This window comes from Dermacentor andersoni, chromosome 10 (genome assembly GCF_023375885.2).
Source record: "Dermacentor andersoni chromosome 10, qqDerAnde1_hic_scaffold, whole genome shotgun sequence".
Taxonomy (NCBI): domain Eukaryota; kingdom Metazoa; phylum Arthropoda; class Arachnida; order Ixodida; family Ixodidae; genus Dermacentor; species Dermacentor andersoni.
Genome location: NC_092823.1, coordinates 55,298,093 through 55,316,016, shown reverse-complemented (window position 1 = coordinate 55,316,016; position 17,924 = coordinate 55,298,093). Strand labels below are relative to the sequence as shown.

Here is a 17,924-nt window from a genome sequence, read left to right as displayed (position 1 = left end):
AGAACGTGGCGAAACAAGAGAATACCCACCTAGTAACTGTGGAGAGGAATTCCTGCAGCTGAGCTGGCGTGGCCGTCACAGCCCCACCACTACCGTGTGTTGGCAGAAGCTTCAGAGCATTCTCCAGCCATGTTGTCAGTGCCTGGCAGACAGAATTGCAAGGCAGGCAGAATCACATGTGTTGTCATGCGACAACAAGTACACTAATATCGCGCACAATTTAACAAATGTTCAGATAAAACAAAGCAAGTGTTAAATCTGGCTAGCCACACTTCACATCAGTGGGTTTTCTATGGCTGCATACAACAAAACAGTAAATGCAAGATTCAAAGCGACAATCAATAATACCAAAGTTAATATTTGCTGCTCACAGGACAAAATAATGAGGCTCCACACAAATAGCAGCTGTAACCAAATGCAAAACATCTTAAACATTTCAAAATACAATGTGTTCACGATTACACCCCTGTCAAAAATTTACACCAGCGTAAAAGTAGAACACACTTCGTTACTGCTATATTAGCTCTGTGCTGTCTGGTTGAGCTCTGTGCCACCAGATGGCTGCACCATGCAGGCCATTCATGTTTCCACCTCTGCTCGTTCACTGAAACGCCCAATCAGTTTGCAGTTGCGTTTACCCAAATACTGGACACGCTAAAACTCTCTATTACGGTAGTAATCCTCCGGCGTGAAGTGACGGCCACGAATGCATAGACCCTGGCGCCGATCAGAAACCGACAGCCCGATGCACTACAGCCATTCCGCTCATCTGTTGCCTCGCAGAGGGACACTATCTCGCAGCTTGACATGTCGCCGATTGCTAGATTTGCAGCGTAAAACGTAGCAAGTTCGATCGATAGTTCTCAGGAAAAGAAAGCTCGAGGCCAGCAGTGACTGCGCAGCACGCATCAACACGGAGAATGTTGCAACACAAGCAGACGACACTTGCGGTGTGCCAGAAGATCTTTCTTTTTTATATAAAACAAGTTAACCAACATTCCAACTATTACGAACAACATTCGTTCAACATAAAGTTGGCAAAATTATCGATGACCCAACCTGGGCAGCCAATTGGATAGCTCGTACAACTGACATCAACAAGGGCTAACGCGTAAATTGTAAGGGGGCGGCTGATCAGTAGCGATGCACATCTTTAAAACCTTATAACAAATTGCAAGCGTTACACAGAGTGCTTAAATGCGTCACTTAATGACCAGAAGGACCTACCTTAACGACTCGGTTCTTCGCAAAATATCAAAATCGTTTCAGGGTTCCCTTAAGTATGCGTAATCTGTTCACAGAAATTTTGAATTCTTTGCAAGGGTAACTTACAACGGCAGGGTTTAGCATACCTGAATGATCTCATTATTAAAAATGCACACTCTGAACACACATGAGCATTTTGGCTGGGAGGTTTGCTTGGTTAAGTCATGGGCAGCCAGCCGGTGTGCCGATACTGGGGGATCACACCAACCGTGCCACTGTCATTGTCACGCCATTGTTTTGAATGGCTGACACGATCGCATGTGAAATGCACAAAAGTGAAATGCGGAGATTTAACGTCTCATGCCACCACATGCACAAGCTGGTTGCTCAGTGTAGGGTCAGGCAAAGCTTTTGCTGGCCCAGTGATACAGTAGTTGGTGGTGCCGGTATATGTCATCACTCTTGCATAGAACTGATTCCAAGCTTGTTTTCATTAACATCATTGTTTACTCTTGCAACAAATATAAGGTACAACGATGGTATTTTAGTGGTAGATGCGACTTCACTTGAATGAGGTTTGGCTGCACCGTGACAGAGACTTGTGCCATAGTGCTCCGGCATCAGTGCATCTGTCTGTGGGGGGTACATTTACATTACAGTCATTTATGTTGAGACTGCTGCCGAAATAAAAAATGGAGCCATGTTGCTGTTTTTCCTTCGTTACTGGCAATAAACCTTGTTCTGGCGGAAGCCTGCGCTATTCCCATGCAGCCCACTGAGGTGATAAGATAATTATGACAAAAGATGATAAAACACGCTACGCATTCTTGCAAGCACACTTGCATTCCTGCATACCCAAAAAAAGGTCTATCGTTCAATACAAAGCTGAACTAGTGGTCTAGAAATTCCTTCACATCCCTTTGTTGCCTTAACTGACGGCGTATCGCATTTGGCTACACTGCTAAACACTACGACAACCCAGCTCAGACCTGGTGTGTACTGCCCGTTAGGTACAGTCAAACCTCGATTAATAGACTATTGAAATATAACACACTAAATCTAGAATGTTTCTTACTGACGTCATCATCTAACACGTATATGCTTGTAACGAATACTGGCTATGACAAGGTTCCACTTTATTTCAAGACTAACAGCGATCAGCCTCACAGCCCTCACCTGCCGATCAAACTCGATCAACTCGTAGAGCACCTCTGCCACATCGGGCAAGAGTGCAGTGGGCAGGCAGAAGATTGAGGACTGGATAAGGGTGGTCACAATCGTCTGGCCCTGGCTGGACAGCAAGGATCCAACGAGCGACTGCCGCTCCGCAAAGTCCGGTGTCTCCTGCAAGCACCGGCACACAACACAGCTACAGGTGATGTCAAAAACATGGCGGCCATGACATGTTTCCAGCTCCTGCAGTCGCTTTCAATGGATACAGTTCACAAAAACATGGCTTTTGAGATCGCTTTTTTAAAGCAAAGCTTTCTTTGCTTCTTCCCCACAGTTTGCAGGCGCCGACTGCTGCTGTCTTGCAGAGCATGCAACCTGGGCATATGAACTGGTTAAGTGAACATTCCTGGCCAATCCACCAGAAAGGTTAGTATATTGCAACATGAGAAGCAAAAATTGTGCAGTAGCGGCTTAAAAAAAAAAAAAAAAAACGCAATGAAGGTGTTCTTATACATGAGAGGTGTATACTCAAAGCAACCATTATTTTATGGTCACCAATAATTATGCTTCAAAGCAAAATTTTGGGGCTCCGACAGAAGTTGCACTGCTGGCCGATACCGAGCATACCGGCCTTCACCACCGCACAAGAACAGCTGCAAGACTCCCCAAGACAGCTTAGACGTAAAACTCAAGAGAGTCGGCAGATATGCAAGTGACCTTCAAACAACATGCAACAACATTGCACACACAGCAGGTGTGACACGCACCTTCTTGGCTCGTCCGCAGTGAATGAGGTCGCAGAGGAACTTCATGACCGACGTGTTGGCTTCCCGGTGGTCCAGTGGACAGGCAGCAAGAGCACACTGGATGATACCCGACAGGGCGGGGTTCTTCAGGAACACCACAGGCATCCGCTGGATGTACCTGAAGGAGTGAGAAGTCAAGGTAATGGGAAATTGTACCCGCAAAACAACTTCCACCCACAGGAACAGTCTCATCATCAGCGAGCAGCCTTTTTCCTACCTCTCAGGCTACCATGATTCTCTGCAACTTGTTCCTACAAGGCAGTTTTTATGCACAAATGGTTCTGGAATTTTGGGTCCAGAGCATCCAACTTAAGAACTTCACCAAAACATTCCCTGTCAAAGTAACTTTAGGATTGATATGTTCATGACACAGGAAATTGAGCACTACATACAGTAGAACCTCGTTGATATGATCCTGCTTCATATCAATTCCCAGCATCAACGTTCGTGACTGGGGCACACGTCGGCATCTCGTGCTGCAACAATTTGCGCACTGCTTCGCCTTACACATTACACCTCCCATCTGTGGTGGCAATAGTTGTGGCACGTAAAGCAGTACGGTTGTGATGCGAGACCTGTTTCTGCCATTGCATTTAGGTGCCGTCGACACCAAGGGCCCTTAAGAATTAAACACCTTTTCAATTGTTGGATTCGGAAGTCAAGGAATACGAACCTGTGCTTATGCAACTGATTAAAAATGACAATGCTCTGTCAAAAAAGAAAAAGAAAAAAAGAAAAGAACAAGAAAGCAGCTATCACACGGACAAATTTTTGTGCAAGAACTCTGCATAATGCTCATACAGTTGAAACCTGCAATAGTGAGATCACCGGGGAAAGCAAAAAATTTCAATTTCGCGGGAATGTCCTTGGCGCAAGAATGAGGCAGAAAAGATAGGGAAATGGCTTGCAAAACAAAAATTTATTGCCAAATGTCAGTAAGCTTCTTTGTCGAGCTTTGCCTTGCGACAACTTGACAGCTCTGCCTTCCCACTGCAAAAAGTCGTCCACTACCACATCGTCGTCATGCTCACTGAAAAACAAATGCATTGTGTCGAAGGTGACTAACACATCCCGTGAGTTGTTGTTCTCTTGATGTTTTGGTCCTTGGTGGCCCTCGGTGTTGTCAGCTTTGCACAAATTACTTATGATGGCCTCGTCGACCATCTCCTTGCGTAGAACAATGTCTTCATCCACACAAGCGCATTTGAGTAGTTTTTGGGCATGGACAGCGCGATGCGAGTTATTAAATGCATTATTAGAAAACTTGGAGTGCAAGAAAGTTGCTGGACATAGAAAAGGAACACAAACCACACGTATGTGTTCTACGTCCAGTGTTTTCTCATGTTATTTCTGGTTCCAGTGTCTTTCTTGCGCTCAAAGTTTTCTAACAAAGCATTACCAACTAGCCCACCTATCCATCCTATTGTAATTCAGTCGAACCCACTTATAACGATATCGGTTTCCACAATATATCAGTTATTACAATGAGAAGCTGCTGCTGGGTCAACTTTTGGATGTTCTCAATGGTGAAATAACCCGCTTACTACAATGCCCAGACGCCGCATCATTAGTTAGAACGATAAAGTCTGGCTGCTGGGTGTCCGAGCCGAAAGGTAGCAAAATATGAAATCCTTGAAAAGAAAAAAGAAAAGAGAAATCCAAGTAGCTGCACGATGGGCTGCTACTCCAACAGCCACCGCGCGCTCATTTTCCAGCTATCTCCGCACGCCTCTCTCCATTTGCCCTTCCACCCATCCGAATACGAATGGACTGCTTCCATATTTCTGCGCCACTCCAGCCTCCGAAACACGAATGGACCGCACCAACTGCGCTGCTCGCAAATTGCTCACATGTTGCTTGCTGGCTCCTCATTCAGTGCAGTTCTGCAAACAGCTCAATCGTTCGCATTCGTATTTGTTGGTTGCGTCCAAATCTTTCCTGGCCACACAGTTTCTCAGCCTCGTTTGACTAGCCACCGAGATGGAAGATAGCTGATCCGCCTGCTGATCATCAGCAATCCACGATGTTGTCGGTGAAAAGAAAGCGCACTGCTAGAGATTTGAAAACAAAGTGCTTCCAACTGATACGGCGATCGTCACGAACGTGCTTGCATCAGACAACGAAGGCAGCAATGACGCGGTAGGGCAGGCTGCTGCCTCAACGTTGTCCTCACAGGAGGTCCGGCAGATGATTCAGTCCCTCCGAGGCTTCGTTTTTCAGTTTTCCCACTACGTGGAGCACCTGGATGCCTTGGAGAAGGATGTCGGCAAGCTTCGCGTAAAGCATGCAAGGCTGACGAACATAGGATTTTCTCGCGCAAGCCAGGGGGAAGTATGTGGCGAGATGCTTGCGGCGATCTCGCCTCAGCGTTTCTTCTGGATTTCTCAAGCTGACAGGCTGCCACGGCAGCCGTCTCACAATTTTTAAGAGGCCCCTTTCGGGGCCACCAAAGCGATGCCTCGGTAGTGCTCGCATATCACTTGCCATTCGCAACCCCTCTTTGCAGTTGTTATAGCAGCGCCATTCTTTAACGCCGACAGTTGCGGCTTGTTACACGCGATCAGAGCGCCCAGGAAGCAGTTAAACGAGTGAACACACTCAGCACCCGGATGGAGGAAGGTTGTGGGGAGGGGCACTGGCCTCCCCTCCATTATAGTTTTCTCACATCAGCCCTGCCATCCCCCTATTTTGATTTTTTCTTGTGCAAGCCGTTTGCAACAATTATCGGTTATAACAATAGAATTTTCGTGGCACTTGAATATTGTTATAAGTGGGTTCAACTGTAAATGCGGACTGTCATTTCAGAAATGTTAGTTTATGCAATATTGCTGCCAAAAAGAAGTTTCGTTGTAGCGAGACACGAAGTGCAGTGATTCCCAAGGACTTTCGCCGAGGATTCAAAAATATTTTACCGCCTCGGGATTTCGTTGTCGCAGGATTCGAATGGATGTCATTTCAATGCAATATCAGTGTCAATACATATCAGTGTGTTTTGCGCACATAAATAACTTATTTGCCACTTGCATGCAATTTCTGCCAGCAAGAAGAAACGGCAAGATGCTTCGGTGGCCAGCACACCTTGCAGCTTACAGTGCACAATAGGCAAATACTACGCTTGAACTACTGGGGAGTGTGTCGAGTGAAATGGCCTGGAAAACAATGCACGCCGCCTGGAGGCCATGGTGTCAGCACAGTGGTGATGCTCTTTGCCACCAGATGGCACCACCATTAATAAGTCACTAAAATTTTTGTTTTTGGTGTTACTGGAGGCACTGCTTAAAGAAAGTTCAGCAAATATAGAAAAATGCAGACACCACAGTTAAACATCGAACCTGCAACCTCGTGCTCACTGGAGAATGCCAGTAGAGCTAACACAGCGTGCCAAGTGAGCACAAAAAGGTGACAGGGATTTCCAGAGGTTTGAGGAATAAGTGGGCAAACTTTTGAGCGAGACTTTAGGCCCCCATGACAAACAAGTGCACCACAAGACCTTTTGGACAGCTTTTCATGTATGAACATTTCACAAGTTCAATGTCTGAACTCATGATAAGACTGGGATAACCAGTCACCATACTGGGAGACCATACCGGATAAGACTGGGAAGCCTTATCCGGCATGGCGAGAAAGGCAAAGCAGGACACTGACCTCGTGCATAGCCTGAACAAGTCATCGACTGTGTCAGGGTGGTTGCGCAGGGCATCAGCATTTGCCAGCAGCCTGAAGGCCGGACCACAAAATGCCTGCATCAGCAAAAAAGGAAAATTAGAACAAAGAAACGAAGAGTTAAATTGGACTGAGGCACTGAAATAAACTGAGGTATAATGTGCATGAATGTAACATGGAAAAGTTACTTTAACAATCACAAATCACGTGAAACCTCGCAGCTAACCCTCGTTACAACAAACAGTACAAACACTTCAAATAACTTCGACATGCACACAACTCAACAAGTAGATCTATGACAAACAACCAATCTGAGATTGGAGTGATCCAACTGAAAATTCTGTCCTTGTCAGTCAGTCTTTGTTGTTACTGCAATGGCAGTAAAGAGGATGAAGGCATTTTACAAAATGAAGTCCCAAAGTGAAAGCACCGAACTCCGACTTCACTTGCAATTTGTAGCGGTAAATTAACAGCAGGAGTGTAAGCGTAATCACCCTCTGTGTTTCACTGGCTAACTCTATCTTATGCCTTGCCAATTTTCTCATCTCACTGTGCCATCTAGTCGACTGCCGTTCTCGACTGCACTTACCGTCCTTTGGCACGCATTCTGTTACTCGAATACAGCACTGGTTATCTGATCTATACACATCAGAATGTGTCAGAATGCGGCTACGTCAGAATGCGCGAAGTTGGGAATCAAACCCTCAAGCTCTAGCTGAACGCTCAACCTAATCTCGGCTCTTATCTCGATTTCAACCTTAATCACACAACCAATCACAACCTCCCTCACAAGATAATCTATGTAAGAGCAACTGGGAAATTATGAAGCCTGTTTATCTTAGAAGCAGTACATCTTACCTGCGCTGATGGGCGGCCGTACAGAGGTTTCCAAAACTGTTTGGCTTATCGAGGAATTGAGATATGATTCAGTTATCTCCGAAGAAGTCTAATGTGGGAACGAGATCAAAGAGACACCTCTCCCAGGGCGCCAAGCCATTTACGGGTGACCCCAACTGACCTGCAGCATCTCGATCAGGCCTTGAACGCAACCTGCCTCCGAGCCATACTCGTCCACGAGAATGCTTCCCAGGTAGAGGAAGCAGGAGTGCTGGTGCACCTGGTACAGCTGCACCATCTGTGGGGAAAGAGACGCACACAAATCAAACGGGACATTCGAGTGCAAGAAATGGGTCGGTTTAGACGCCTAACACTTTGCTCCCCACAGAAAATGCAGCAGTTCTCAAGTAGTCTGGTGAATATTCTTTTAGGGGTGGATGAATACCACCCTTTTAGGGGTGGATGAATACCAAATACACAGTAACCTTACAATCGAATACAGTTAAGCCTTGCTATAACGAAAATGGGCATAACGAATAATCAAATATAAGGAAGTAACTTTGAGAATTGGTCGGTCATGCTTTATTTGAACGGAGTATTGTTCTGCTACAGTCGAGTCTGGATATAATGAACACCTTCCTTCTACAAGATATGTTTGCTGTATCAGAAGTTCGTTATACAGTAGAACCCCGCCGTTACGTTCCTCACTGCTGCGTTTTCCCGGCTGCTACGTCGTTTTCATCCGGTCCCGGCATAGCTTCCATAGGGTCCAATGTATAAGGAACCCCGCTGTTACGTAGTAGCTGTGAAAACGTTCCTGCATGATGCGTCGCAACCCGAACCCGCCTGGGCTAAAGTAGGCAACGCACTTCCACCGCCATTTTGACTTTTGACAAGTTTTGACCGGGCTTGGCTATGGAACTGGCTGCAAGAAGCCGCACGTCAGTTCGAGAGGCCGCCACTAGGTGGCCATTCGTGAAAAAATGCTCTCACTATCATCACTGTGATTACGGTCCCCGCATGGTTTGTTGGACGGGTCGACTCACGGAGGAAGGAAACTCGGGAGAGGCCCTGACGTCACTCTTTGTGAAGCTATAGCAAAAGGGAAGCCGGAAGTTGGCGTTGCTCCGCCTATCGGGCCAGCTCTCCTCTATTTACATTTCTCGCGAAACCACGCCGCGCTGCGCGCAACCAGGCTGCTCGGGCGCGCGCGCTCCGCAGCAATACTAAACAATCGTTGGCACGTTAGCATGATTACGCCAAAGAGGGCAAAATTTTCCGCGGATATTCCTTCGTCCATTGCCGTGGCGCGGTGACGACAAGGAGCACGAGCCGCATGATGCCGGGGAGTTGCCAAATCCTAGCTTTGGAGAAGCCGTTGCGGCTCTGGACCTCCTCCGCAGGTACGTCGCACCTCACAGCGACGCTGACATCAATGCGGCCTTCCAGGCTATTGAGAAACGTGTGGTGATTTCTAGCGAGCAAAAGAAACGGCAAGCCACCCTTCTAGATTTTTTTAAGTTCTAAGCGCACTCTGTAGAAATGAATTGTCTACAGTTGAAGCTGCACTTTTTTTCATTTATTTTCGGAGCTTTCCTCACTGTTGCGTTTTCCCGGCTGTTACGTTTTTTTTCCTCGGTACGATGAAAAACGTATGAACGGGGTTCCACTGTAGTTGGACATGACCTTGAACATACTGATAAAAATCAGAACGAGCTCTTTATTCTCCAAAATGACACGCACAGTGCTTACACTGGCTCCAATCACTCATTGAGGTTTGCTCCATTACCATCGACCCAATACTGGTGCTTTCTGAATTTGGGAATCTGTGGACATGGTCGTATGTAAAACCCTTTCCACATGCAAGATGCTTGAGGGAGGCTATGAACGGAAACAATCGATGCTGAAAACAGATGCGCTAAGTTGGCGGCTTGCTGGTTTCTTGGTTACCTCGTCAATAGAAGCCTCTATGTCCAGAAGCTGTGACGGCTTGCCAATAACCGGTTGGTTCATTAGAGGTGGTCTCCAAGGAATCTATGTGAGCAGCGAAATTCCTCCCCTGTTCTCCGAAGTCGGCAAGGCTTTACTTGACAGCTAGTGCCTGCAAGGCCGAGCCAATGTCTCTAAATTTGTTTTCATAGATACCTAAGAGCAGGAGCATCTTCGAGCTTTGGATTGTGCGATGGGCAAATGGCTGTGTGATGGACAAATGCAAAATGCCTCCGTGCCATTGACTGTCATGGAATTTAAAGTGGACGTCATTTCACTGAAACACAACACCAAGCAAGAGATAGTAAATAGATTTTTCGTAGCACAGGCATTGAAAAAGAAGAAAAATTAATTTTTCTCCTAAAATTGGTATTTTTGGGCTGCCAGATTATTCCGTCAATTTTGCAGCCCCACCGTGCCCGAAGTATTGGTTGCCAACTGATCTTGATAAAATCTGCCTGCCTTCCATTGGCTGCTTCTCGCATTGTTTGCATACGCTCCCAGAGTCTGAACTTTCACTCTCTCCTATTACATATGCACTGCTGCTGTAGCCGTTATTTCTGTTCCCGTCACATATGGATCGTTTTGATTGGTTCCGTAGACTCTGAAGAATGTTGCATCGACAGCGAGCGTGCACCGTGGAGAAAATACTGTATACCCGAATAGGCACAAGTACAAGTTGGTATGGTGTCTGCTCAATTCAACTATGTGTCAAGTAAATGTGAATTGGGATATCCAGCTTTCAAAGTGTCAGACAATGTTAGGTACGGACCATTTCTCAGCATCGGTCAAGTTCTCCGGGCAAAACCCCTCGTTTACGTTTTCCCCATTGTCGTGTGCAGGCAAGCGTCAACAGAGTTAGCAGCCCCGCTCAGGTCTGTAGAGTTGAGTCTGCCAAATTTTTCAGAATGGGCCGTACATTTTGCCAGTTGGTTATTTCTTTTCTCTCGAATATCGTCTCCAAAGCGTACAAACGAGGCTCTGCCGCAGTGTTGCCACGTACCTGTGTAACGAGCGGCTGGAGCAGGGAGTGCGAGTGACGGCCGATGCAGCGCACCGCAAACCGGATGCAGCGGCAGCACTGCTCGGTGATCTTCTCGTCGGCCTGGTACCGGTGGCACGCTTGGGACAGCACCGGCCAGACCTCCTCTACCACGGGCTGGCAGGGATGCGGCTGGCCCAACGGGATGTTCACATTGGTGTTCCTGCGCACAGGGGTCGATGACCGCCGTCAGCCGGGTCCGTTAAAAGTCGTCGCAGCTTATTTAAAGCAAGGCTTTCCTTGCAGACCCCTCCCAGACTTTGCTCGCTGTGGATGCTGCTGGCTTGCCAAAAATAGCTCAACGCGGGACGGCATACATATAATGAGCATGCGTACGCACAGAGGAACCCCCTACGTCGTCAGAGTACTTTTATTACATTTACCACTGGACTGCCACTGAACTTTTTCAAGTCAGTTTTGCCACATGTTGTTTTAAAGTTCTTCGTCGCTATACAGCTGCGTTGTGCAGTAAAGAATACAAGTGCCGTGAAAGTGGTTTTGGTTTCGCATCCATTTGCTCCGCACGGGCAATTTTCAGATGAACCTTCTCGGAAAAAAAAAAAAGGAAAGAAAGAAAAAAAAAAAAGAAAAGCTGTGCATCAGAATCAGGCAAACATTGTGACATTGTGAGCTACTGTTATTGCTTGAAAACCTTCCTAGGACAGACCAAATTAGGCATCATTGATGGGAGATGATGTGTTTTCAATGCATTTACTGCATCTAATACCGAGAGGGACCACCTAAGGGGGGGGTCACCTATTGGGGTCACCTTAGAGGTCAGACATGTGCGTGCTGACTGGTCAAGTCCGAATTAAGCGGCGAAGGCCAATTTTAGGACCAAATTAATCAATGTTTGAGCACATAGAAATGGATGGGCGCCAGCAGGAACCTTCAGTCGGTACCAAATGAACCGGAAGATGAAATTAGCTAAGTGGAATAAAATTAACAGAAGTCTACTGTAATGGCAGAATGAACTCAAGGTCCACGAAGTTGTTAGCATTACCATCACCTGTGTGGCTTGGTTATTATAAAAATTCACAACACAGAAAGATGTCAAGAACAACAATACCGGACAGAAATGACAAGAGCACCAGCTATAACCAAGGCCACACTTTAAATAAATGCTAGTAATTAGTGCTCACCTGAAGATGGCTGCCAGCCTGTCAAGATAGATGATTGGCTCAGATCGGCTTCCTTCGGCATTAGTCTCTTCAGCATTCATGACCTGCAGAACACATCTGCATCACTACAGGCCTCGGGGAGAAAACAAGTGAGCCAAAATGTGTAAGGTAGAGACCAGGATTCTCCACATGGACGGCAGAGGGAGAAATGCTGACCACTGCTCCAGTTGACCGCCCACCCGTTTGAGAGAACTCGGCAATTAGAATGGTCTATTTGGTCAAAATTTTCAATTCCTTTCCTTTCTTTTTTCTGCAATCCTCAGGTGTTTCTTTATCATGAGGAGAAATATCTTTCTTTTTAAGTTTAAATACTGGGGCTTTACATGCCAGAACCATGATCTGATTATGAGGCACATCGTAGTGGGCAACTCCAGATTAATTTTGAGCACCTGTGGTACTTTCATGTACCCGTATTTGCATTTTGGCCCCATTGAAATGAGGCTGCCATTAGACCTGCGAACTCTATCTCGGCAACACAACACTATGCCCACTAAGCTACCGCAGCGGGTTGCAGGGGAAATACATGCATATTGCATGTTTCTTGTGGACGATACATGCGGGCGCCCTGATGACGACGACGAACGCTCCCTGGCTCTCGAGCTGTCAGCTGAACTGGCCAGCACTGCATTATCCTTCTCAAATATAATTTGTAAACAGTCTCCTGTTGTTAATCCTTCGTTTGCATAACAATATTGAAAGAAATATAAAGTAGAAGTTGTGAAAATAACACTTTTCTGGTGCACTGTTGACTAAAATCCGGTAGAAAAGTGGGCTTCTGGAAGTGCCGTTGCACTGCGGATCGCATTACTTTCTGTTAGCGCAACGTCGCCGTCTTGGTACTATCGCAAAGAGACTGGAGTCTCAAAGAGCCACAGCCCCATATTTCACCGCGCACGAATAAAAGCAAAAGAAATGGCCAAGAAGAGGAAAAACTAGCATCACGATTCGTTACTGCTGCCACGTGCAAACAGGAAGCGCTCTTATTGGCTGATACACATTTGTATCGCTGGCACGCGTTTCCTGCACATTTTGCCAGCAGCAAGCTGTGCACTTCGTTGTACCAGCAACGCATGCCGATCGCGATAGGGTGCATTGCTGGCTCACATTTGTCTGGTTATAGCGTCTAAAGTGTAAAATTGTACGCGCCATTCAAATTAGTGGAATGGTCATAGGAAAAAATAAATAATAAAAAAATTTACTTGCGTTTGTAACCTCCCCCGCCTCCGTTCTGGTCACGAAAATAATAACCGTCACGTTCTCTCATAATGACTGAGCATACTTACAGCTGGGACAGCTATAACTGGCTTGACTTCTGGGATAAGTGGGTGCCACTGTTGAGAATGCCTGAGGCACAGCCTTGCCCCCCCTGCCAATGCGAAAACATGCACGCAAAAGAAAGAAGAAAGAAGCTGGACCTTGCAGGCAAGGAATCTCACCCGTGTAAGACGCTCCGTCTGGAGCCTGCACAATTGCCGCATGCCATCCGTGACCTGTTCGGGACTCATCTTGGCCAGAACCAAGACGGCACCTGCGAGCAGGCCGGCATTGAGACCCCTACCACCACCACCACAACTTCGCCAAGGACACAAATACGATGCAGACGGTTCCATTTATAAGAGCGCCACTTACGAGAGAAAGGTATTAGCAATGGAAAACCGAAGCACTGTCAACTTTCACACATTATTCAGAATTATAGAGAGATGAGTGAGGTGACACAATCTGCTGGGGGCGAGTGCCGTTTGAGTTGTCCCTTCTGCTCCTCTTGTGCATGAGTTTTCTATGCCGGCTTTTTCAAAGCATAATGCCTTCTATGGTAAAATAAACTGCTTATTACGATGCTGTCAAGGCATGCCGTAAGTTATAGCAATCTGAAAATTACAAGCGAGTAAGACGGAAAAAAAAAGATGGGGGTAAGCTCAACGTCTCGACATGATGGCACGCACGGCTAAGTGGCTAGACAGTTTCGCGGCACAAGCCGGACTGAAATTGTTGAATTGTGAAGTACTAGTAGCTTTAGCCGCGATCTTTCTCTGCAAACAAGTCCCCTCGTGGCACAGAATAAATGCCGTGGGGATCATAGAGAAGGACAACCTAACAATCTAGAGTGACTGAAGTATTTAATTCTGGCAGCATCCCCTCAAAAATCCAGCAACCCAAATCTAATGATGTGAGCCGGCAACATTGTACACGTGAAAAAGGGTGGACGAAAATGCATAGCGCATTCCATCCGAGCGCGCTGTTCTGCTCGGGTCTGGCTTGGTACATACTGCCCAATTATTCGCCACTCTCCCATAATGGATGGTCGTCACAGTTACTGTGGTCATCATCGTCACATATGATGGTGCATGTTTCTGCAAGCTATGCTGCATAGACTTCCGTTCATGCCCCTCGAAGCAGCTGGCTACCTGTTATGGCTACCAAGCTTCTACTGCTGTGATGACTAACCGAAACGACTGTGTCCCCCAAGCATCACCGTAAAAAGCCAGTCACGGCACCACTGCTACAAGGCTCTGCCAGATAACCAATTGGCTAGAACAATGCGAAACGGATGAAAACACAAGACAAGCTGGGCAGGCACACACACTGTGGTAATCAAAGTGAAGTTCTTGTGTGTTTTTATTGACGGCAGTTTGGATGTGCCTGCTGCAATGAATGTCACTGATGCTGACACTCATCTGGTCAACTTCTAGCCTCATATTTCTTGCCTGTTCCAAGACTTGAGTGTGTCTATTTCACGCTGTTTACGCAATCATGAACTCACATGAACTCTTCCAACATTCAGTTCTTGTGGCTGCACAGAGCCTGATTATCTCTCCTCTATTCTGCAAATACATTCCTTCTGCTCCATCATTCCTTCTGCTCCATCCTTCTGCTTCGTCCTCGCACCAAAAACGCGCATGCATAATGCGCACCTTTGAGCAGCCCTAGAGCAGCGCTGGTCGAGACGCTAAGCGTGTCTACGGCGCTGACAATGTGCAGCAGCGCCGGGAAGTGCGCCACCATCTGGGACCGGCAGGTGGCGCACACGTTCTGCAGGGAGGCCGCCGCCACGCTCGCCAGGCTCTGCGTCTGCAGAGCCTGCAGCAGGAAGGTCAGCACTGGATCTGCAAAAAGGAAAAGATGACGGACACAGAGTCGTTCAAGCACAGTGGAGCGGTTAGAAAAGACAGGCCTACATTGTGGAATTTTCTTAATTTTGCACCACAGTAGTTCTTTTGCATTGTCGTCAAGAAGTCCAACGCGACTTTCGACACCAAAAGAAGGGGTGATCATCTCCTCGGGTAAAGTCCGATTTTATCCGCAAATAAACCCCTTTCACAGAGTAGTTTGCCATAGAGGAACGTGATGGCGCTTTCAGCGGCGCATCGCACGTTGCCTCAAGCGAAAGAAGACGAATGTGAAATCATTACCGCTGCTGCCCTGCTACAGTGCAATCAGCTGCTGGAAATTTCAGTATTCAGTATTCTGAAGATTGTAGTACTGAAATACTTTTACATCGGAGCTATAAGCAGTTAGCACCGGGATTATGAAATGTTTGTTAATATGAAAGCTTCGTTCAAAGCAACGAAGCCTCCCTGTAACATATATTGTTACAAAAACAGGGAAAAGGGGTTGATTTAGGCATGCGAGAGCCGGAACGGCCGGCTACGAACAGCAGGAATGGCCGCTGCACAGTCTTTGTTCTCCTCTTCCCTTCTCTTCTTGATCCCCGCGTCCCTTTTGCACGCTTGGACGCAACTATATATTGTGGGGTCTAAAGCACAGAAACTTCATAGTGGGTTATGAGGGACAACGTAGTTGAAGGCTCCGGATTAAGCTCGACCACCTACGATTAAAGGAGCACAGCCTGCCATAGTCGGCTTGTGCCACACACTGCGTTCTCAACTAGACTCAGGTTCGATGAACACCTCGAGGCATAGTTGGTACAGTCGAACCCGGCTATGTCGAACCCATATACATAGAATTATTCTGTATACCGAACAATTTCTGAACACGGTATAGTTAGAATGAGTATATATAGCAAAAATTATGCTTACATCGAACAAAAATAGCAGCGACTCCCGATACATAGAACGTCAAGCGACGGCAAAGTGCCCACAGAAGTCTGCTTTCCCTCGCAGTAGCAGGGAAACCCGGCAGCACGGCTTCATCCAACCGCTCTCCCTACTGTGACCACGCTGCGTCGGACGAGCCGTCGACACCCCCCTGCAAAAAGGGATCCTGGCCCGCCCGCAGCGCTTGCTCAGACAGCCAATCGGAGGCTCCTGTGCCCTCGTCGTGAAAGATGGCAAAAGTGCGAGTTGTCTCACTGCTTTTCTGGTTCATTGTGTTTGCGCTTCGTGGGCCTTCTGCCGCAATGTTGCTGTGATGAAGCACCAGAATTCGCCTTTAGCCGTGAAGCTCGAGATCATAAATCGGGTAGAATGCGGCAAGTAGTTGGGTTTCCCCGCAGCGTGCAATATTCCGAGGAGCACTCTCGCACAATCTTGAAGAATAAGGGTGAGATTAGGGCTAAAGCAGACAAACTCGCGACCCGGTGCCCATGGCGCCCGACGTGTATGCACAACTGTGTACAAGTGGTTCATCCGAAATTGCTTCAGTTGTGCCGGCTTCCACGCGCCCGGTGATGACTGTAAATTCTGAGGAATGCGATGAAGCCATTGCCAGTGTCGACGAGTTCATGAGTGCAAATGATGGTGTCGCGACCACGGGAGAGCCCAAAAACTAAGACATTGCCGACATTGTACCGAGCACAAGCGAAAGTGGGCACAATGAGGAAAGCAAGAACGGTGCCTTGCCCACATCCTCCGAGGTGATTGGTGCACTCGCGCTAGTCCGGTGCTTCTGCGCAAATGTTGAAGGTTGTGGCCACAGCTGCTCCGACTCCTCAGGCAATGTGTAGAAGTGCGTGCATTGCAGGCAGCGAAATTGCCCAAACAGAAGAAAATACAGGACTATTTCATGCAAAACTAAGCTAGTTTCATCATAAAGTGATTTTATAAATGGTATGTGCTTTTATGACATCCAATTATTTAGCAGGCTTATATCGAATTATGCTTTATATCCAACTAATAGGCATTTTTTTCAAGTTCGATATAGGCAGGTTCCACTGTACGCTCAGGGTCGATTACAGAGCCTTAGGGAGATTAGAAAGAAAAATATTTTAAGCAGTATCAGTAAATTACCCTTCCACAATACCAGAAAGGCCACTCTTACTGTGAAACGAGGCCCAGTAAGCCAGAAGAATGAAAAACCTGTGAAGACGCTGCTTCGAGTTCCCGCACCAACTTGCCGGGAGATCATGAATTTTGAAAGCGTCCAGGGTTTGGTTGTTTACCGGTAAACAAAAACTGCATTGCATTCTACAGGAACCAGAGACTGAACTTAGGAAGTTTAAAGAAACTTCCAGGGGCAGGCGCGGTCGACCAAAGGGAGTAGTGCGGCCACGGCCAGAGTAGAGGCGCCACACGCCGGGAAGACGTCATGGCTGCGTCACGGTGACGCCTCCCTTACAGGGGAAGGCTAGTCGTTCTGCAGGCATTCCTAATGAAGTTGCTTAGCTTGCTTGCACTCAGTTAAAATGGCCCAAGAACACAAACAATAGTTTGAAATCCGTGACGTCGCACTGGCATGCTGATGCTGGGGTTCTGGCGTGAAAATTAAAAAAAAAAGACATATACAACTTCAGCTTTCACTTTCTCTTCTAATCATCAACCTGTTATCAAGAAATTAACAAAAATGGAGCTTCGAAGGAATGCTGCACTGATTCAGTGCTTCTCTTTAGCGTCCCATCTAACGGGACGCATTCGGAAATGGGCAGCAGGTGAGCACGCACCAAGGTACTGGGGGTGCTTGTCGATCCACTCGCACAGTTCTCCCAGCAGCTGGATGCTGGTGTGTCGCACGGCTGCGTGCGACTCAGCAGGCAGCTTCAAGATGGCCTCCACCACCTCGGGGACTGTGTCGTTCTCCTCCCTGTCGAGTGGGATAGAATGAATACACACATACATATATATATATATATAT

General features: G+C 47.1%; 1 protein-coding gene across 2 annotated transcripts in view; it reads right to left on the bottom strand.

Annotated features, from left to right (window-relative positions):
* Tnpo-SR (transportin 3) overlaps positions 1-17,924 on the bottom strand; it is a 66,483-nt gene that overhangs the window by 4,479 nt on the left and 44,080 nt on the right. For both annotated transcript variants that reach the window (XM_050190889.3, XM_050190890.3), the window contains exons 15-24: positions 17,734-17,873; positions 14,810-15,001; positions 13,334-13,425; positions 11,859-11,941; positions 10,678-10,879; positions 7,867-7,983; positions 6,831-6,925; positions 3,147-3,303; positions 2,383-2,550; positions 30-142 (exon numbers count right to left, since the gene is read on the bottom strand). In XM_050190889.3, the coding sequence (XP_050046846.1) occupies positions 30-142; positions 2,383-2,550; positions 3,147-3,303; positions 6,831-6,925; positions 7,867-7,983; positions 10,678-10,879; positions 11,859-11,941; positions 13,334-13,425; positions 14,810-15,001; positions 17,734-17,873 (1,359 nt within the window). The remainder of the gene's footprint in view (positions 1-29; positions 143-2,382; positions 2,551-3,146; positions 3,304-6,830; positions 6,926-7,866; positions 7,984-10,677; positions 10,880-11,858; positions 11,942-13,333; positions 13,426-14,809; positions 15,002-17,733; positions 17,874-17,924) is intronic.